The 21,773-nt window shown below is 47.7% G+C and overlaps 1 protein-coding gene across 1 annotated transcript in view; it reads left to right on the forward strand.

Annotated features, from left to right (window-relative positions):
• The window catches only part of usp48 (ubiquitin specific peptidase 48), a 195,163-nt gene that overhangs the window by 53,001 nt on the left and 120,389 nt on the right, over window positions 1-21,773 (forward strand). Inside the window, exon 7 of the mRNA XM_070860713.1 lies at window positions 17,424-17,557. Coding sequence (XP_070716814.1) covers window positions 17,424-17,557 — 134 coding nt within the window. The remainder of the gene's footprint in view (window positions 1-17,423; window positions 17,558-21,773) is intronic.

Consider the following 21,773-nt stretch of genomic DNA (forward strand, 5'->3'; position numbering starts at 1 on the left):
GGGACACAGTATAAGGATAAGGGATAAGCCATATAGGACCGAGATGAGGAGAAACTTTTTCACTGAGTTGTGAACCTGTGGAATTCTCTGCCACAGAAAGTTGTGGAGTCCAGTTCGTTGGACACATTCAAAAGGGAGTTAGATGTGGCCCTTACAGCTAAAGGGATCAGGGGGTAAGGAGAGAAGGCAGGGATGGGGTATTGAGGTTGCATGATCAGCCGCGATCATATCGAATGGCGGTGCAGGTTCGAAGGGCCGAATGGCCTGCTCCTGCACCTATTTTCTATGTTTCCATGTTTATTGGGCAGCTGGGCAGAGCAGTGGCAAATGGAATTTAATTCAGAGAAGTGTGAGATGATGGACTTTGGGAGGGCTAATAAGGAAAGGGTATATACATTGTATAGGTAGGCCTCTTAATAGTGTCGATGAACAAAGGGACCTTGGCGTGCTTGTCCACAGATCCCTGAAAGCAGCAGGCCAGGTGGATAAGGTGGTTAAGAAGGCAATGGAATGCTTGCCTTTATTGGCCGAGGCATAGAATATAAGAGCAGGGAGATTATGCTTAAATTGTATAATATTTTGGTTAGGCCACAGCTGGAGTACTGCGTGCGGTTCTGGTCGCCATATTATAGAAAGAACGTGATTGCATTAGAGAGAGTGCAGAGGAGATTTACTAGGATGCTGCCTGGAATGGAGAATCTTAGTTATGAGAACAGATTGGATATCATTGGAACAGAGGAGGTTGAGAGGAGACCTTATTGAGGTGTACAAAATATTGAGGGGCCTGGACATAGTGGATAGTAAGGGTCTATTTCCATTGGTGGAGGGGTCGATTACGAGAGGGAATAGCTTTAAGATGGTTGGTGGAAGGATTTGAGAGGGGGCTTCTTTACGCAGAGGGTTGTGGGGATCTGGAACTCGCTGCCTGGAAGAGTGGTGGATACAGAAACCCTCACCACTTTTAAGAGATGGTTGGATGGGCACTTAAAGTGCAGTAACCTGCAGGGTTATGGACCTAGAGCTGGTAATTGGGATTAGACTGGATGACCTTTTGTTGGACGGCGCAGATATAATGGTAAGTACTGCAGGGAATCTAATACGGCCAGGGTGATGATCTGGACTAGTTTCGATCGCCTGGATGGGTCGGAGAGGAATTTTCCCAGATTTTTTTCTCCCTAAATTGGCCTGGGTTTTTATCTGTTTTTTTGCCTCTCCCAGGAGATCACATGGCTCCGGTTGGGGTGGAGTGTGGAATGTTTCAGTATAAGGGGTGTCGCAGTTGTATGGGGCGGGACTGGTTGGGCTGGCTGCTCTTTGCCTTTCCGTCATTGTTCATAGGTTTATATGTAACCTTCAGGGCTGCTGACCAAGGGCTGTGCGGCTCTTTGTCGGCCGGCGTGGACACGATGGGTCGAAATGACCGCCTCCTGCTCTAAACTTTTATGTTTCTATAAGGGTAAGGAAGTCTTGCTGCAATTATATAGGATTTTGGTGAGACCACACCTATGTACAGTTTTGGTCTCCTTGCCTAAGGAAGGATATACTTGCCTTAGAGAGGGTGTAACAAAGGCTCACTCGATTGATTCCTGTGATGAGGAGAGATTGAGTAGATTGAGCCTACCACTCGAATTAGAAAAATGAGTGGTGATCTCATTGAAACATAAAATTATTTGAGGGCTTGACAGGGTAGATCCTGAGAGGCTGTTTCCCCTGGCTGGAGAGCCTAGAACTAGAGGCCAGAGTCTCAGGATAAGGGGTCGGCCATTGAGGACTGCAATGAGGAGAAATTTCTTCACTCAAAGGGTTGTGAATCTTTGGAATTCTCTACCCCAGAGGGCTATAGATGCTCAGTCGATGAGTATGTTCAAGACTAAGATCGATAATTTTTTGGGCACTAAGTGACTCAGGAGATATAGGTATATAAAAAGGAAAAGAGTGGCTAAAGTAAATGTTGGTCCTTTTGAGGACGAGACCAGGGAATTAGTAATGAGGAACATGAAGATGGCAGAAACTGTGAGCAAATATTTTATATCAGTCTTTATGGTAGAAGACACAAACTATCATCTTAGGCAGTCCCTCGAATTGAGGATGACTTGCTTCCACGTCAAAAAGTTCACAGGTGTTTCAATGAAGGACCTAAAATTCCAGGTCTCGAACTAAATCTTGAAGGGTGGAAGGTGCCTGTGCGTGGATTTTTTTAACGTGTGGTGAATGTTGCACACCAGCCACTACACGGGCTTGACAGAGCTAGGTCTTGGTCTAAGAATTAACCAAGACGACTGGAGACCAGCTCTGCTGCATGGACCTACTGCGCGCACACATCGCAGTGTGGGCTGGCCTGTACTGCCCCTGGACCCTCGCCTCTTCTGGGCCCCAAACTCAAACCTCTCCTGGGCTCCGATCACGTCCCTCTACAATCTCTCGCTGCTCCTTCGCCCTGACCTCGCCGCTCCTGCTGTACCTGCCCACGCTCCAATCACCGACCTGGACCTTGGTGATGTCCTTTTTCATTGCTGTTGCCCCAGCACGTGCTGCGCCCTGGAGTGGTATGCCGCCACACTGCTCCTTCCACTCCCCGGCCTGCTCCGATGGTGCTCGCAGGCCGGGGGCCGTTCAGCCTGCTGGGCCAGGCCTCCACGCCGCTCCTTCCGCTCAAACAATAGCCCAACAGTGGATAGTCAAGGGGCAATAGGGTGGGGAGGAACTTAACACCATCACAATCACTAAGGAGGTGGTACGCAGTAAGATAATGGGACTAAAGGTGGATAAATCCCCTGGACCTGATGGCTTCCTAGGGTCTTGAGAAGTAGTGGCAGGGATAGTGGATGCATTGGTTGTAATTTACCAAAATTCCCTGGATTCTGGGGAGGTCCCAGCAGATTGGAAAACTGCAAATGTAACGCCCCTATTTAAAAAAGGAGATAGACAAAAAGCAGGAAACCATAGACCAGTTAGCCTAACATCTGTGGTTGGGAAAATGTTGGAGTCCATTATTAAAGAAGCAGTAGCAGGACATTTGCAAAAGTATAATTCAGTCAGGCAGAGTCAGCATGGATTTATGAAGGGGAAGTCATGTTTGACAAATTTGTTGGAATTCTTTGAGGATGTAACGAACAGGATGGATAAAGGGGAACCAGTGGATGTGGTTGTATTTGGACTTCCCAAGATAAAAGTTCACGGGGTTGCGGGTAATATATTAGCATGGATAGAGGATTGGCTAACTAACAGAAAACAGAGAGTCGGGATAAATGGTTCATTCTCTGGTTGGCAAACAGTAACTAGTGGAGTGCCGCAGGGATCAGTGCTGGGACCCCAACTGTTTACAATCTATATTAATGACTTAGATGCAGGGACCGAGTGTAACGTAGCCAAGTTTGCTGACGATACATTGCTATTCCTCCCATCTTTGTGTGAGGAGGGGACACAAGTGTGAGGAGGAGCAAATTATTATTTAAATGGAGAAAAATTGCAAAGTGCTGCAGTACAGTGGGACCTTGGGTTACTTGTGCATGAAACATACAAGGTTAGTATGCAGGTGCAGCAAGTGATCAGGAAAGCCAATGGAATGTTGGCCTTTATTGCAAAGGGGATGGAGTATCAAAGCAGGGAAGTCTTGCTACAGTTATACAGGGTATTGGTGAGGCCACACCTGGAATACTGCGTGCAGTTTTGGTTTCCATATTTATAAAAGGATATACTTGCTTTGGAGACAGTAAAGAGAAGGTTCACTAGGTTGATTCCGGAGATGAGGTGTTGACCTATGAGGAAAGGTTGAGTAGGTTGGGCCACTACTCATTGGAATTCAGAAGAATGAGAGGTGATCTTATTGAAACGCATAAGATTATGAGAGGGCTTGACAAGGTGGATCCAGAGAGGATATTTCCACTGATAGGGGAGACTAGAACTTGGGGGCATAATCTTAGAATAAGGGGCCGCCCATTAAAAACTGAGATGAGAACATAAGAATTAGGAACAGGAGTAGGCCATCTAGGCCCTCGAGCATTCTCCGCCATTCAACAAGATCATGGCTGATCTGGCCGTGGACTCGGCTCCACTTACCCACCCGCTCCCCGTAACCCTTAATTCCCTTATTGGTTAAAAATCTGTGACTTGAATACATTCAATGAGCTAGCCTCAACTGCTTCCTTGGGCAGAGAATTCCACAGATTCACAACCCTCTGGGAGAAGAAATTCCTTCTCAACTCGGTTTTAAATTGGCTCCCCCGTATTTTGAGGCTGTGCCCCCTAGTTCTAGTCTCCCCTATCAGTGGAAACAACCTCTCTGCCTCTATCTTGTCTATCCCTTTCATTATTTTAAATGTTTCTATAAGATCACCCCTCATCCTTCTGAACTCCATCGAGTAAAGACCCAGTCTACTCAATTTATCATAAGGTAACCCCCTCATCTCCGGAATCAGCCTAGTGAATCGTCTCTGTACCCCCTCCAAAGCCAGTATATCCTTCCTTAAGTAAGATGACCAAAACTGCACGCAGTACTCGGGTGCGGCCTTACTAATACCCTATACAGTTGCAGCAGGACCTCCCTGCTTTTGTACTCCATCCCTCTCGCAATGAAGGCCAACATTCCATTCGCATTCCTGATTACCTGCTGTACCTGCAAACTAACTTTTTGGGATTCATGCACAAGGACCCCCAGGTCCCTCTGCACCTCAGCATGTTGTAATTTCTCCCCATTCAAATAATATTCCCTTTTACTGTTTTTTTTCCCCAAGGTGGATGACCTCACACTTTCCGACATTGTATTCCATCTGCCAAACCTTAGCCCATTCGTTAACCTATCCAAATCTCTTTGCAGCCTCTCTGTGTCCTCCACACAACCTGCTTTCCCACTAATCTTTGTGTCATCTGCAAATTTTGTTACACTACACTCTGTCCCCTCTTCCAGGTCATCTATGTATATTGTAAACAGTTGTGGTCCCAGCACCGATCCCTGTGGCACACCACTAACCACCGATTTCCAACCCGAAAAGGACCCATTTATCTCGACTCTCTGCTTTCTGTTCGCCAGCCAATTCTCTATCCATGCTCATACATTTCCTCTGACTCCGCGTACCTCTATCTTCTGCAGTAACCTTTTGTGTGGCACCTTATCGAATGCCTTTTGGAAATCTAAATACACCACATCCATCGGTACACCTCTATCCACCATGCTCGTTATATTCTCAAAGAATTCCAGTAAATTAGTTAAACATGATTTCCCCTTCATGAATCCATGCTGCATCTGCTTGATTGCACTATTCCTATCTAGATGTCCCGCTATTTCTTCCTTAATGTTAGTTTCAAGCATTTTCCCCACTATAGATGTTAAACTAACCGACCTATAGTTACCTGCCTTTTGTCTGCCCCCTTTTTTAAACAGAGGCGTTACATTAGCTGCTTTCCAATCCGCTGGTACCTCCCCAGAGTCCAGAGAATTTTGGTAGATTATAACGAATGCATTTGCTACAACTTCCACCATCTCTTTTAATACCCTGGGATGCATTTCATCAGGACCAGGGGACTTGTCTACCTTGAGTCCCATTAGCCTGTCCAGCACTACCCTCCTAGTGATAGTGATTGTCTCAAGGTCCTCCCTTCCCACATTCCTGTGACCAGCAATTTTTGGCATGGTTTTTGTGTCTTCCACTGTGAAGACCGAAGCAAAATAATTGTTTAAGGTCTCAGCCATTTCCACATTTCCCATTATTAAATCCCCCTTCTCATCTTCTAAGGGACCAACATTTACTTTAGTCACACTTTTCCGTTTTATATATCTGTAAAAGCTTTTACTATCTGTTTTTATGTTTTGCGCAAGTTTACCCTCGTAATCTATCTTTCCTTTCTTGCTTTTTTAGTCATTCTTTGCTGTTGTTTAAAATGTTCCCAATCTTCTAGTTCCCACGAACCTTGGCCACCTGATACGCATTGGTCTTTAATTTGATACTCTCCTTTATTTCCTTGGTTATCCACGGCTGGTTATCCCTTCTCTTACCGCCCTTCTTTTTCACTGGAATATATTTTTGTTGAGCACTATGAAAGAGCTCCTTTAAAAGTCCTCCACTGTTCCTCAATTGTGCCACCATTTAGTCTGTGTTTCCAGTCTACTTTAGCCAACTCTGCCCTCATCCCACTGTAGTCCCCTTTGTTTAAGCATAGTACGCTCGTTTCTGACACAACTTCCTCACCCTCAATCTGTATTACAAATTCAACCATACTGTGATCACTCATTCCGAAGGGATCTTTTACTATTTTTCCTGTCTCATTACACAGGACCAGATCTAAGATAGCTTGCTCCCTTGTAGGTTCTGTAACATACTGTTCGAAGAAACAATCCCGAATGCATTCTATGAATTCCTCCTCCAGGCTACCCCGTGCGATTTGATTTGACCAATCGATATGTAGGTTAAAATCCCCCATGACTACTGCCGTTCCTTTTTCACATGCCTCCATTATTCCCTTGATTATTGCCCGCCCCACCGTGAAGTTATTATTTGGGGGCCCATAAACTGCGCCCACCAGTGACTTTTTCCCCTTACTATCTCTAATCTCCACCCACAATGATTCAACATTTTGTTCATTCGAGCCAATATCGTCTCTCATAACTGCCCTGATATCATCCTTTATTAACAGAGCTACCCCACCTCTTTTCCCTTCTTGTTTATCTTTCCGAATCATCAGTATGTTTAATTCCCAGTCTTGGCCACCCTGCAACCATGTTTCTCTAATGGCCACCAAATCATACCCATTTGTAATGATTTGTGCCGTCAACTCATTTCAAATGCTGCGTGTGTTTAGGTAGAGTGTTTTAATCCTAGTTTTTAAACCATGATTTTTAGTTTTGACCCCTCCTGCCGCCCCTTTATATTCAGTGGCCCTTTTTGTTTTTTGCCTTGGGTTTCTCTGCCCTCCACTTTTACTCATCTCCTTTCTGTCTTTTGCTTTTGTCTCCTTTTTGTTTCCCTCTGTCTCCCTGCATTGGTTCCCATCCCCCTGCCATATTAGTTTAACTCCTCCCCAACAGCACAAGCAAACACTCCCCCAAGGACATTGGTTCCGGTCCTGCCCAGGTGCAGACCGTCCGGTTTGTACTGGTCCCACCTCCCCCAGAACCGGTTCCAATGCCCCCGGAATTTGAATCCCTCCCTGCTGCACCACTGCTGAAGCCACGTATTCATCTGAGCTATCCTGCGATTCCTACTCTGACTGGCACGTGGCACTGGTAGCAATCCCGAGATGACTACTTTTGAGGTCCTACGCTTTAATTTAGCTCCTAGCTCCTTAAATTCGTCTTGTAGGACCTCATCCCTTTTTTTACCTATATCGGTGGTACCAATGTGCACCACGACAACTGGCTGTTCTACCCTCCCTTTTCAGAATGTCCTGCACCCGCTCCGAGACATCCTTGACCCTTGCACCAGGGAGGCAACATACCATCCTGAAGTCTCGGCTGCGGCCGCAGAAACACCTATCTATTCCCCTTACAATCGAATCCCCTATCACTATCGCTCTCCCACTCTTTTTCCTGCCCTCCTGTGCAGCAGAGCCAGCCACGGTGCCATAAGCTTGGCTGCTGCTGCCCTCCCCTGATGAGTCATCCCCCTCAACAGTACTCAAAACGGTGTATCTGTTTTGCAGGGGGATGACCGCAGAGGACCCCTGCACTACTTTCCTTGCACTGAGGAGAAATTTCTTCTGAGGGTTGTAAATCTGTGGAATTCGCTGCCTCAGAGAGCCGTGGAAGCTGGGTCATTGAATAAATTTAAGACCGAGATACAGTTTCTTAACCGATAAGGGATTAAGGGGTTATGGGGAGCGTGAGAGGGAAGTGGACCTGAGTCCATGATCGGATCAGCCATGATCTTATTGAATGGCGGAGCAGGCTCAAGCGGTCATATGGCCTACTTCTGCTCCTATTTCTTATGTTCTTATGTAGATATGGGGATGGGGTGAGAAAGTCGAGTTGATGTAGCAGTTCAACCATGATATTGAATGGTGGAGCATGCTCGAGCAGGCCTGTTCCTGCTATTTCTTATGTTCTTGTGTTTTATTACTGTTCATAAGTTTGACCTGTACAAATCCTGTCAATGGAAATTCTTTCCCCTTGTTTCAAACATATCAACATTTTTGAAACGCAACATGCATTATGGATTTAGTACCTCACTTAGGGCTCAATTTTGCCCAAGCCCGTTTTCTGGCCTATTGCCAGAGCTACTCACGTTTTTCTAAGCCAGAAATGCGCCGGAAATATTTTGCCAAAGTTTCCCCGATGTATAATTCAAATTTGGCACCGCGCAATGTGTCCAGTTGCCTCGGGGGGGGGGGGGGGGGGCGGAGCCTTCTGTCTGCGCCCAAAAAACGATGCCGCACCTTCTGCACATGCGCAACAAAAAAAGTGACGTTTTTGACGTTGCAATGGACGCGCATGCGCAGTCTAACTCTGAGTTGGCAATCAGCCATTTTTGAAGAGCCAGTTGTGTGTGTGAGAAGGAGTGCTGTGTGAGAGCATTGGAAAAATTGATGCTGCAGCAGTACAAGATGCAATGCAATGCAAGGACCAAGAATTTCTTACAGGATGAAGAAACGGTGAAAACAAGTTGCAGAAGATTATTGATGGTGACCACCATGAGATCTGGAGGCCAGTGTAAAAAGAAGTGGCAGGACCTTGGTCAAGTAGTTAGTGTAAGTAATATTTTCATTTATTCAATGCAGTTGTAAATGTGACCAACTGTATATGTCCCACCCTGCAGAAAGGCACCCTCTCTTAATAAAAAAAAATGATGTTTTCATCTTTGCAAAGGAAAGTGTCACAGAACAAACGAGAAAGAACCCGAACAGGAGGAGGGCCCGGCCAATGTGCACCCACTGACGCTCTTGGAAGAGAGGGTCGCTGCTTTGATGGGTCCTGCCTGGAGAAAAGCAATCACCAGTGTACAAACTGAGCCCACACTCGAGGGAGAGGGTAAGTCCTGCAAATTCCACAGTCTGGCTTTGCTAAATGTTAAGTACTGCGCGGGCTAGTTATCCTTTGGTTCCTGGGGATGTCTGTCAGCTACGCTTCGGTTGATGCAATGTGCTATCATTCATCGTGGTCCTTCAAATCCGCCTGTGTGAGCCTACTCATGCCACCCTGCCCCCTCCTCTGCTACTAACCATTTGTCTGTTATATTTTGCAGAACTTGAGGCCGACCCGGACGATGTAGAAGAAAATTCAGACGAGGACCAGCCTGAACAGGATAACTTATTCGAATCCAACCCTCCAGACCAAGTGCATGGGGGTGAGGGGGAGAGGATGGAGCTGGATGAAGTCCCCACTGTTTTACTGACTTTGGAGGAGGTGCCACTCATGGCGGTGACGGCCCCTTCCGTGACGAGTGGTTTGAGTGTTGGTGGGACATTCCATGGTTTCAGAATGTCCATGGCTGCGGGTCCCAGTGGTGTGGTGTAGCAAGGCACACCCAGGGCCCCACCTTCCGAGGCTGCGGGTCCCAGTGGTGGAGTGCGAGCCACACCCATGGAGAGGAGGGGAAGGAGAGCTGGACTGCATTCTCCTGCGGCGCAGGATCTAATAGATGTTCTTCTCATGATGGCAATGAGTTGAGAGAGCATTGACCTTACGCGATCACTCCTGGACACCATCAGTGGGGTGGGTGACGAGATAGCGGGACTGTCGGGAGAAGTAACAGCAATCTCACGGGAAATGGGAATGATGTCAGTGTACATCAGGGAGGGAATGTCAGAGATGGTGCAAACACTCACTGAACATGAGTGAGGGAATGTCACAGGTAGTTGACAGTTTTGCTCAAATGAGGGAGGGAATGTCGCAGGTCGTTGAGACATTGTCGGGGCTCATGTTGGGTGGCATGTTGGAGTTAGCTGCTGCAATAAGGGAACATGCCCAGACCCCGCGCCCATTGACAGAATCAACTGCCCCTCCCACTCCAATCCCCATACTAGCCTCTGAAGAGCGCCAAGCAGGGCCTTCCACATTGCTACCTGCCGACCCCACTCTTCCCCCCGCCCCCCCCCCCCCCCCCCCCCCAAACCGGTGCGCACTACTCGAGAGCTTAGAAAGGATAAGCTTGGTACCAACCCCAGAAACACTGTGCCACCGCCTGCGGGCAAGGGTGGTGGGGTCACCAAGAACAAGCGCGGCGGGCGGTCTTAGAATAAGGTGGAGGCGAGCTCGGTGCAGTCTTTCTTTGCTGCTGTTATTATTGTTACTGTTCTAACCCTTCTCAAATTAAAAGATTTTTGTAAGTTATGTAAATTTACAGGTTTAAAAGTTAGTAAGTGATAAAGTTTGTAAGTGATCGTAACTGAAAATTTTAAAGTTTGATACAAGAATAATTTTATTTAAGTTAAGTACAAAGAACTGTTAAACTTTTGAATAAAATATATTTTACATTAAATCTGAATCATTTCCATTATTCCATTATTAACACAACTTTTGAAGTAAACAAGAATCATTTCCATCATTTGTTCCATGAACACAATACAACGTTACAGAACAGGTCCAACAGTAAACATGGTCCACGTGGAATAGTTGTCGCTGAGCCTTCAGGCAGCATGGGCTGCTGGCACAAGGCTCGAGCAATCGTTAAAGGGTCACCATGGCCCGCCCTCCTGCCGTCGTGCTCCAGGTTCAGGTCATTGCATGGCTTCCTCATCCTCGTCATCTGCATCTCACTCATCATTATCAGCCACTCTTATCGCAGGTGGGTCGCCTCCCACGAGCTGCTGCTGCCTTGTGATCGCTAAGGCATGCAGCACACAACAGTAAACTAACCGACAATTTCAGGGGAGTATAGCAGGTAGCCTCCGGAATGGTCCAGACATCGGAAACGCTGTTTCAAGATGACAATGGTCCTCTCTATGATGCTACGTGTCGCAATGTGTGACATGTTGTATTCCCGGTCAGCTTCCATCCGGGCTACATGTCGGGGCGTCATGAGCCAGTTGGCGAGGTCATTCCCTTTGTCCCCCAGTAGCCAGCTCTGCCCTTTTGGCTGCTGTTGAAACATGGCAGATATAACGCTCTCGCGTAGGATGAACGCATCATGGGTGCTTCCAGGGTATCTTGACATGATGCGATGCATATTGTCACACGTGAGTTGCACATTAATGGAGTGGAAGCCTTTTCTGTTCCTGTACATCTTTGAATCCTCCAAAGGTGCTCGCAAGACAATGTGGGTACAATCATTGCAGCCCTGTACCTTTGGGAAGCCAGCAACTCTGGAGAAGCCCACAGCCCTATCACGCATTGCCTGGGTGGTCATGGGGAACTTTATGTAGTCATTCCTCCGGGTATATAACGCAGCTGTCACCTGCCGAATGCAGACATGTGTTGCATTTTGAGAAATGGCGCACACATCCCCAATTATAGCTTGAAATGATCCGGAGGCATAGAATGAAAGTGTAGCTGCACCTTCACTTCAACTGACAAAGCAGTTCTCATGACGCTTCAAGTTGCAGGTCTGCTTTCACCAACTGTCAGATCTCAGTTACAACTTCTTTGCAGAAACGCAGCCTTCTGACACAGTTTGCATCACTCAGGTGCAGGTACGGTCGCCTGTCTCGATCTATCCGATGTAGGTAAGGCCTCCTGCTCAGCACCATATGGGCTCTGATGTTCCTCATGCGATGATGTTGAATCAGTTGTCTCTTACGTAGCACCATCATGCAGAAGGCTCGCACAAGGTATGGCATTGTCAGTATTTCCCCCATAGTTAAATTTTACCTTTGCAAGAAGCCCAAAACAGCAGGAAGACAGGCAGGACAGGATCTTTGTTTTCTCTCTCACCAAGGTCTGTATGGATGGACCACACCCAGGTCTTGTGACTCTTTTCTTCCCCGCCCCCCCAAACTCATTGCAGTCTTGTGGCTTCCCCCCCTTCTCTCTGCTCCCCCAAACTCATTGCAGTCTTCTGAAGTCCTTCCGATCAGCACCTCCCTCCCCGGGCTCGGTGTGCATCAGCCTTTCAATCGGCACCTCATTCTCTTTTCCCCTCCTCCCCCAAACACAGTCTTGAGAAGCCTTTTGATCGGCACCTCTCTCCCTGGGCTCAGTGGAGAAGGCTTCCGATTAGTCGGCACTTCCCTCTCTTTTCTTCCCCTCTTTTCCCCCCTGCCTCCGGGCTTGTTTTCCAGCCGAGCCCCTGCGTCCAGGCGCGGGGCCGATTCTGCCGGCCAAAGCTACAACCCTCCAGCCCTGCTTGAAGGCGTTTGGTGGTGGCGTGTAAGTAAGATTAAATAATGAAAACTTCTGAAATCCAAAAAAATTCCATTTACTACGTTGACAGGTTTAAAAAAAAATTTAACTTTATTATTGGTTTTTAAAGCGTTCTTAATTCCCTCCAAAATCTTCGATTGAAAACATTGGCGTCTTTCAGTGCCGATTTGTCAGTGTGCGCTGCTTTCTGCTAACTCATCAGAAGATTTTTCGGGAGTGGCCTAGGAGGCAAAGTTATTGGCCAAACTCGGAAAAATTATGAAAACTGCTGCTGACATGACTATTACGTCAAAAAAAACTCGCCTAGAAAAATCGTAACTAACTCCGTTACGCCAGCACAGATCGCAGGGGGAAACTTTGAAAAAATAAATACGCACCCAAAAAACGGCGCAAATGATCCAGGAAAATTGAGCCCTTAGTATTTGAAATGACAGTGAATTCATATTCAAAGCGTGTATTTATATTTGCACGTTGATGAGCAGTCTGCATGAATATAAACATATTTTACAAGTAAATCTGCATGTAAGCTAGTTCTGAAAAGTCAGCCCCCTTGCAGTGGAATGACGAGTTGGAGAGCTGAAGAACTGCTTGCCATCATGCAGTTGGTAAACTGCAGCCATGATCTAATGTGCAAGATATAGGACCAGGTACAGACCCCTGTTTGGTGACCAGTGCATACTTGGTCTCCAAGCTGCTTTAGGACTGATGCCAACCATTCATATAGGTTTTTTGCAGCCAGGAGTTTTAAACCAGTGCAGCTGGTATGGTAGTTTTGCAAATAGATGTCCATTGATTCAAGTGTTTTATTCCAGCATGGACTGTTGTAAGCACTTCTGAGAATGCAACACTATAAATACATATGTGAAAATAATTAAAGCTGTAATATCTCAACATGCAACACGTGTGCATTCAGCAGGTGACAGCTGCACTATATACCTGGAGGAATGACGACATAAAGTTAACCATGACCGCCCAGGCAATGCGTGACAGGGCTGTGGGCTTCTCTAGGTTTGCTGGCTTTCCAAAGCTACAGGGCTGCATTGATTGTACCCATATCGCCTTGAGAGCATCTTTGGAGGATTCCGAGATGTACAGGAGCAGAAAAGGCTTCCACTCCATTAATATGTAGCTCGTGTATGACGACATGCATCGCATCATGTCAGTCGATGCAAGATACCCTGGGAGCACCCAAGATGCGTTCATCCTACGCGAGAGCGTTATATCTGCCATGTTTGAGCAGCAGCCTGAAGGACAGAGCTGGCTATTGGGAGACAAAGGGTATGACCTCGCCACCTGGCTCATGACGTCCCTACGCTGGAAGCTGACCGGGAATGCAACATGTCGCACATTGCGGCGCAGCATCATAGAGAGGACCATTGGCATCTTGAAACAGCGTTTCTGATGCCTGGACCATTCCGGAGGCTACTTGCTATGCTCCCCTGAGATTGTCGGTCAGTTCACTGCTGTGTGCTGCATGCTGCGTAACTTAGCCATCATGAGGCAGCAGCAGCTGATAGTAGAAGACCCACCTGTAGTGAGAGTGGATGATAATGATGAAGATGCAAATGAGGAGGGGGAGGACGAGAAAGCCATGCAACTACCTGAACCCAGAGCTCGATGGCGGAGGAGGGCAGGCTGTCATGCCCATTTAACGATTGCTCGAGCCTTGCACCAACAACTCATCCGTGAACGCTTTGCTGCCTGAAGGCTCAGCGGCAGCTATTCCACATGGACCATGTTTACTATTTAGACCTGTTCCGTAATGTGTTGTGTTAATGGAACAAATGATGGAAATGATTCAGTTATAATTTAAAATATATTTTATTCAAAATTTTAACAAACATTTCCTTGTACTTAACTTTAATACAAGAATATTTTTATCAAACTTTAAAGTTTTCAGTTAAGATCGCTAATAAACTTTTAAACTTGTAAATTTACATAACTTACAAAAAAACTTTTAATTTAAGAACAGTTACAACAGTAATAATAACAACAGCACGACCTGCCGCGCTTGTTCTTGGTGACTCCGCCACCCCTGCCCGCAGTGTTTCTTGGGTGAGTACCAAGCTTATTCTTTCCAGCATCTCTGGTAATGTGCACCTGTTGATGGGGGGGGTGGCAGGCAACAATGTGGAGGTGTGTGAGGGGCCTGACCCATCCACCTCCATGGCACGAACCTGGTATTGCAGTACTTCCAGGAACGGTGCAGTGGCTCTAGGCCTTTTGGCTAAGAGCATTGGCGCAGAGTGATCCTTGAATGGGCCCAAGGTGACCTCTGGCGTTTGTGATTTGACAAAGAATTGGAACGATTGGCTACGAATTTAAAAAAAAAAAAAAAAACAATGTGGAGGGCCCGGCTTGGTGCTCTTCAGAGGCTGATCTGGGGATTGGAGTGGGAGTGGGAGTGACGGTTGATTCTGTCAATGGGCGCGGGGTCTAGGCGCGTTCCCTTATTGCAGCAGCTAACTTCAGAATTTCCTCCATGTGCTCTGTCAGTGTCTCAACTACCTCCAACATTCCCTCATGTTCGCCATCAGTGTCTCACCTACCTGTGACATTCCCTCCCTCGTGCACCGACATGGTTTCAGCTGACTGAGATATCCCCTCCCTCATGTTCCCGGATAGTGTTTCCATTTCTCGTGAGAGTGTTGTTACTTCTCCCAACAGTCCCATTACCTCATTACCTACCCCACTGATGGTGTCCAGGAGTGATCGCACAAGACCAATGCTCTACGCACTCATTGCCATCATGTGAACCACAACTGTTAGATCCTGCACCTGAAGGAGCGCGGTCGAACTCTTTTTCCCTTCTCTGGGTGTGGCTCGCAGCATCCCACTGGAACCCGCTGCCTCGGACAGTGGGGCCCTTGTTGTGGCTCACTGCACCCCACCACTGGGACCCGCCTCCTCAGAAGGTGAGGCCCTGGGTGTGCCTCGCTGCATCCCACTGGGACCCACAGCCTCTGACAGTGCGGCCCTGGGTGTATCTTGCTGCACCCCACCACTGGGACCCACAGCCTCGGAAGGTGGGGCCCTGGGTGTGCCTCGCTGCATCCCACTGGGACCCGTCGCCTCGGAAGGTGGGGCCCTGGGTGTGTCTTGCTGCCATCCCACTGGGACCCGTCGCCTCGGACAGTGGGGCCCTGGGTGTGTCTTGCTGCACCCCACCACTGGGACCCGCAGCCTCGGACAGTGGGGCCATGGGTGTGTCTTGCTGCACCCCACCACTGGGACCGTCGCCTCGGACGGTGGGGCCCTGGGTGTGTCTTACTGCACCCCACCACTGGGACCGTCACCTCGGACGGTGGGGCCCTGGGTGTGCCTCGATGCATCCCACTGGGACCCGTCGCCTCGGAAGGTGGGGCCCTGGGTGTGTCTTGCTGCATCCCACTGGGACCCGTCGCCTCGGACAGTGGGGCCCTGGGTGTGTCTTGCTGCACCCCACCACTGGGACCCGCAGCCTCGGACGGTGGGGCCCTGGGTGTGTCTTGCTGCATCCCACTGGGACCCGTCGCCTCGGACAGTGGGGCCCTGGGTGTGTCTTGCTGCACCCCACCACTGGGACCCGCAGCCTCGGACGGTGGGGCCCTGGGTGTGCCTCGCTGCATCCCATCACTGGGACCCGCAGCCTCGGACGGTGGGAAACCATGGAATGTCCCACCAACGCTCAAACCACTACTCGGAAGGGACCTGCCACCGCCTCAAGTCCGTAAAACAGTGGGGACTTCATTCATCCCCTCACCTTTACCCCCATGCTCTTGGTCTGGAAGGTGGGATTGGAAGATATTCTCCCCTTCATGCTCATCCTTGTCTGAATAATCTGCATCGTCAGGGTTAGCCTCAAGTTCTGCAAAATATAACCGAACAGACAAATGGTTAGCAGCAGAGGAGGGGGCAGGGTGGGTGGCATGAGTCGACTCACACAGCGCAGGCAGCAGGCTGATTTGAAGGACCACCATGAATGATAGCACATTGCATCAACCAAAGCGTAGCTGAGGGAGACATCCCCATGAACCAAAGCATAGCTAGCCCACGCCGTACTTAACGTTTAGAAAAGCGAGACTGGAATTTGCAGGACTTACCTTCTCCCTCAAGTGTGGGCCCAGCTTGTGCAGTGGTAGTTGCTATTCTCCAGGCAGGACCCATCAAAGCAGTGACCCTCTTCCAAGGGTGTCAGTGGGTGCAGATTTGTCAGGCTGCCTCCTGTTCGAGTTCTTTCTTGTTGTGTGCTGCTTTCCTTTGCAAAGATGAAAATATAACATTTTACAGAAGGTGTCTTTCTGCCGGGTGGGACATATACAGATGGTCACATTTACAATTGCAATTCCAGTGAAAAATGAAAATATTACTTACACTAACTACTTGACCAAGGTCCTGCCACTTATTGCACTGGCCTGCAGACCTCGGGGTGGTCATCATTGCACAGTTATCCAACGTTGCTTCATTTCTTGGGTGGAACTTTTATGTGACCTCTGCTGGTGTCCAGTTCCTGCCATCTGCCCTCAATCAGAGTAACTAGTGTCTCCACTTCATCCTGTAAGAAATTCTTGGTCCTGGCGCCACGTTGCATCTTTTATTGCAGCTCCTGATTTTTCCAATGATAACAGTTCTCATACAACACTCAACGTTCTCACACACATAACTGGCTCTTTAAAAATGGTCGATTGCAGACCGGGAGTTGTACTGCGCATGCGCACCCATAGGAATCACGTCAAAAATGTCTCTTTTTTTTTTTCCCATGCATGCGCAGAAGGGACGGCATAATTTTTTCGGCACAGACAGTAGGCTCCACCACCCCCAAAGGCAGGCTGCGCGGTGCCAATTTTGAAAAATACAGTGGGGAAACTTGGCACACTTTTATTTTTGGAGTAGTTCTGGACTAGAAAAACGGGTGTACTCTGGCAATATGCCAAGAAATGATTTTGGGGAAAATTGAGCTAATGTTGAGCTTCATTGGAACAGTGTAGGAGGCAGAGGACAAAGGGGTTAGAATGGAAGTGGGATGGTGAATTAAAATGACAGGCTACCGGAAGCTCGGGATCACGCTTGTGGACGGAACTGAGGTGTTGCACAATCCCCATAGCTTGGTAATGAAAATGATAATATAAATAGCATTTGCTATTTAAGGAAAATCAATTGATGCATGTAAAATTTGCTTTGAATGTTTTTGCATTAATCTTAAATTTTATTTCAGGAAGAAAAGCTGGAAGGGGATAACAGGTACTTTTGTGATGAATGTCAGGACAAACAGAATGCCACCAGAAAAATTAAACTACTCAGCCTTCCAAGAACCCTCAATTTGCAGCTTTTGAGGTTTGTTTTTGACAGGTCAGTCATGTTTAATTTGATGAAAGCATCATCAGTAAATACTTGTGCTTGTTTTCCCAGAATGTGTGTTTACTTAGGTACAATTGTCTATGCAGTCAGTTTTAGAACCATGACTTGCTGTATAATTTAAAGGCCTGCGGTAGAACATGTACATCAAAATAAGTATTAAAATTGTCGCTCTGGAAAAAAAATGTCCGTGCGGTTTTATGATTGATTTCTACAATTTGTGGTGATTCAGTTTCACAAATGAGTGATTCTGTTTATGGTAGTTCACATTCCTTCACACTTCCATGCGTAGCTTTTGAATCAACTCGAGTGTGGGAATCACATACATCATGGGGTGGGGAGAGGTTAGAACATAAGAACATAAGAAATAGGAACAGGAGTAGCCTGCTCCGCCATTTAATACGATCATGGACTCAGGTTCACTTCCCTGCCCGCTCCCCATAACGCCTTATCCCCTTATCGTTTAAGAAACTGTCTCTTTCTGTCTTAAATTTTTTCAATGTCCCAGCTTCCACAGCTCTCTGAGGCAGCGAATTCCACAGATTCACAACCCTCAGAGAAGAAATTCCTTCTCCTCTGTTTTAAATGGGCGGTCCCTTATTCTAAGATTGTCTCCCCTATCAGTGGAAACATTCTCTCTGCATCCACCTTGTCAAGCCCCCTCATAATCTTATACGTTTTGATAAGATCACACCTCATTCTTCTGAATTCCAATGAGTAGAGGCTCAACCTACTCAACCTTTCCTCATAAGTCAACCCCCTCATCTCCGGAATCAACCTAGTGAACCTTCTCTGAACAGCCTCCAAAGCAAGTATATCCTTTTGTAAATATGGAAACCAAAACTGCACGCAGTATCACCAATACCCTGTATAACTGTAGTAAGACTTCCCTGCTTTTATACTCCATCCCCTTTGCAATAAAGGCCAAGATACCATTGGCCTTCCTGATCACTTGCTGTACCTGCATACTATCCTTTTGTGTTTCATGCACAAGTACCCCCAGGTCCTGCTGTACTGCAGAAGTTAGAAGAAGATGTAACTTGCTCTCAAAGAATAAGATGCCTGTGTTCCACCTTGTTTGTCCAATTTTCTGCCCATTCTTGTTGGAGTCCTGTCCCAGAGGTTGTTGTTTGCCCTCCATTACCTTGCTCAGGTGGCAGTTCTGTGTGTGTTAGTTCAGATAATGTGTGTGTGCAGGCTGTTCCACCACATTGGGTATGGGAAATCGCAGTCGTGCCTGATCCTGCCAATGACATTGATGCATGAGGACTTGTCACTTGGAAAAACAACATATAGTAGCAGGTCGCCTGGCTATTTTTTTTAAACCCACTATTTTGTCTAAAATGCCAAGATTGAGATCAGCACAGAGCAGTCCTGAAATGGGATGGACGATGCTAAATGACCATTGCTTGCATGCATTATTTCCCCATTTACAATATTACATTTTGCAAAAAATTTTAGCCTTTTACCATTTATTCAAAAAAGCATCGAGCACAATATGCCTTTGCATTTGTTCAACATTCACATAAAAATGAAAGATCATCCAAATTCCTGTATAACCACTAGGACACTGCACTAGGACACTGCTTCTTTAGGAACCCAGTCAGTAACCTTCGATCCCACTGTTTTTTTAGTTGTTAGTGCTATGTCCAAGTCCTGTTTCTCATGGCTTGCAGTGGTTTAATTTGTTGATGCAGCGCAGACTAAAATTCAGCTCCATTTAAATGGACTTTTCTGTGTTTTCAGGCGTTTGCTAAAGAATCATGGTACTCAAAGTTTTATAAGTGTTCTGTAATGATTTTCATTACTACATAGTCATCCACTTTGGAGAATCTGTTTTATTTGTTGCATTAAGTCCATGCTTAATGTGAGGTAGCGGTTTTGGCTTTGGATAAAGCACTCTCGTGCTTTAATCAATTCCCTCATCCAGATTGAAAATTTGTAGATTCTGCCAGTGGTCCATTTTGGTGGCGGTTGTGTATAGTAGCGCCATCCAGAAATGCACAACTTTAAGTTCATCATCATAGGCAGTCCCTTGGAATCGAGGAAGACTTGCTTCCACTCTTAAAATGAGTCCTTATGTGGCTGAACAGTTCAATACGAGAACCACAGTCTCTGTCACAGGTTAAGGGTAAGGGTGGGTGGGACTGGTTTTCCCGCTCGCTCTTTCCACTGCCTGCGCTTGATTTCTGCATGCTTTCGGCGATGAGACTCAAGGTGTTCAGCGCCCTCCCAGATGCACTTCCTCCAATTAGGGCGGTCTTTGGCCAGGGACTCCCAGGTGGCAGTGGAGATGTTGCACTTATCAGGGAGGCTTTGAGGGTGTCCTTGTAACGTTTCCTCTGCCCACCTTTGGCTCATTTGCCGTGAAGGAGTTCCGAGTAGAGTGCTTGCTTTGGGAGTCTCGTGTCTGGCATGCGGACGATATGGCCTGCCCAGCGGAGCTGATCAAGTGTGGTCAATGCTTCAATGCTGGGGATGTTGGTCTGGTTGAGGACGCTAATGTTGGTGCGTCTGTCTTCCCAGGGGATTTGTAGGATCTTGCTGAGACATTGTTGGTATTTCTCCTGCGACTTGAGGTGTCTACTGTACGTGGTCCATGTCTCTGAGCCATACAGGAGGACGGGTATTACAACAGCCCTGTAGACCATGAGCTTGGTGATAGATTTGAGAGCCTGGTTTTTGAACACACTTTTCCTCAGGCGGCCGAAGGTCGCACTGGAGGCGGTGTTGAATCTCGTCATCAATGTCTGCTATCATTGTTGATAAGAGGCTCCCGAGGTATGGGAAATGGTCCACATTGTCCAGGGCCGCGCCGTGGATCTTGATGACGGGGGCAGTGCTGTGCGGAGAGGACAGGCTGGTGGAGGACCTTTGTCTTACGGATGTTTAGCGTGAGGCCCATGCTTTCGTACATCTCAGTAAATACGTCGACTATGTCCTGGAATTCAGCCTCTCTATGTGCGCAGACGCAGGCGTCGTCCGCGTACTGTAGCCCGACGACAGATGTTGGGGTGGTCTTGGATCTGGCCTGCAGACGGCGAAGGTTGAACAGGTTCTCACTGATTCTATAGTTTTGTTCCACTCCAGCGGGGAGCTTGTTTACTGAGGTAGAGCGAGGAAGATTGAGAAGAGGGTTGGGGCGATGGCACAGCCCTGTTTGACCCCAGTCCGGATGTGGATTGGGTCTGTAATGGATCCGTTAGTAAGGATCACGGCCTGCATGTCGTCGTGGATCAGGCGGAGGATGTTGACAAACTTTTGGGGGAATCCGAAATGGAGGAGGACGCTCCATAGACCCTCGCAGTTGACAGTGTCAAAGGCCTTTGTAAGGTCGAAAAAGGCCATGTAAAAGGGCTGGTGCTGTTCCCTGCATTTTTCCTGCAGCTATTGCGCTGCAAAAATCATGTCCGTTGTGCCCCATCGGGGATGAAATCTGCACTGTGACTCTGGGAGGAGCTCCTTGGCCACAGGGAGAAGACGGTTGCGGAGGATTCGAGCGACGACTTTACCAGTGGCTGACAGGGAGATTCCCGTGTAGTTGCCGCAGTCGGACTTGTCCCCTTTTTTAAAGATGGTCACGATCACTGCATCTCAAATCTCCCGGCATGCTCTCTTCCCTCCAGATGAGAGAGAGATGAGGTCATATATTCGCGCCAACAGTGCCTCTCCGCCATACCTCAGTGTCTCAGCAGGGATTCCATCCGCTCCCGTAGCCTTGTTGTTCTTAAGCTATTTTATGGCTTTTTCTACCTTGTGCAGTGCTGGGGTTTTACTGAGGTGGTGGCGGGTAGCATGCTGCGGGATGGAGTCGAGAACACTCGAGTCAAAGGCAGAGTCTCGATTGAGGAGATCTTCGAAGATATCCTTCCAGCGGGCCCTGACTGCCTCGGTGTCCTTGATGAGTGTTTCCCTGTTCTTGGCCAGCAGTGGGATGGGGCCGTCGGTGGCCTTGACTGCGATGAAGAATCCTCGCACCTCATGGCTGTCGACCAGCTGCTGTATCTCCTGTGCTTTCTCCATCCACCACCTGTTCTTTAGGTCCCGGGTCCCTCCCAATGCCTGCCCCAGCAACTTTAAGCACTCCGCCTCCAGCAGGCTTGTTGTGACCGCTTACAGAATCCTCGAATCTTGCAGCACAGAAGGAGGCCATGCGACCCAAAAGCTATGCTGGCTTTTTGAAAATTGTCACTCCCCCGCTCTTTCTCCA

This window comes from Pristiophorus japonicus, chromosome 18, assembly GCF_044704955.1.
Source record: "Pristiophorus japonicus isolate sPriJap1 chromosome 18, sPriJap1.hap1, whole genome shotgun sequence".
Classification (NCBI taxonomy): domain Eukaryota; kingdom Metazoa; phylum Chordata; class Chondrichthyes; family Pristiophoridae; genus Pristiophorus; species Pristiophorus japonicus.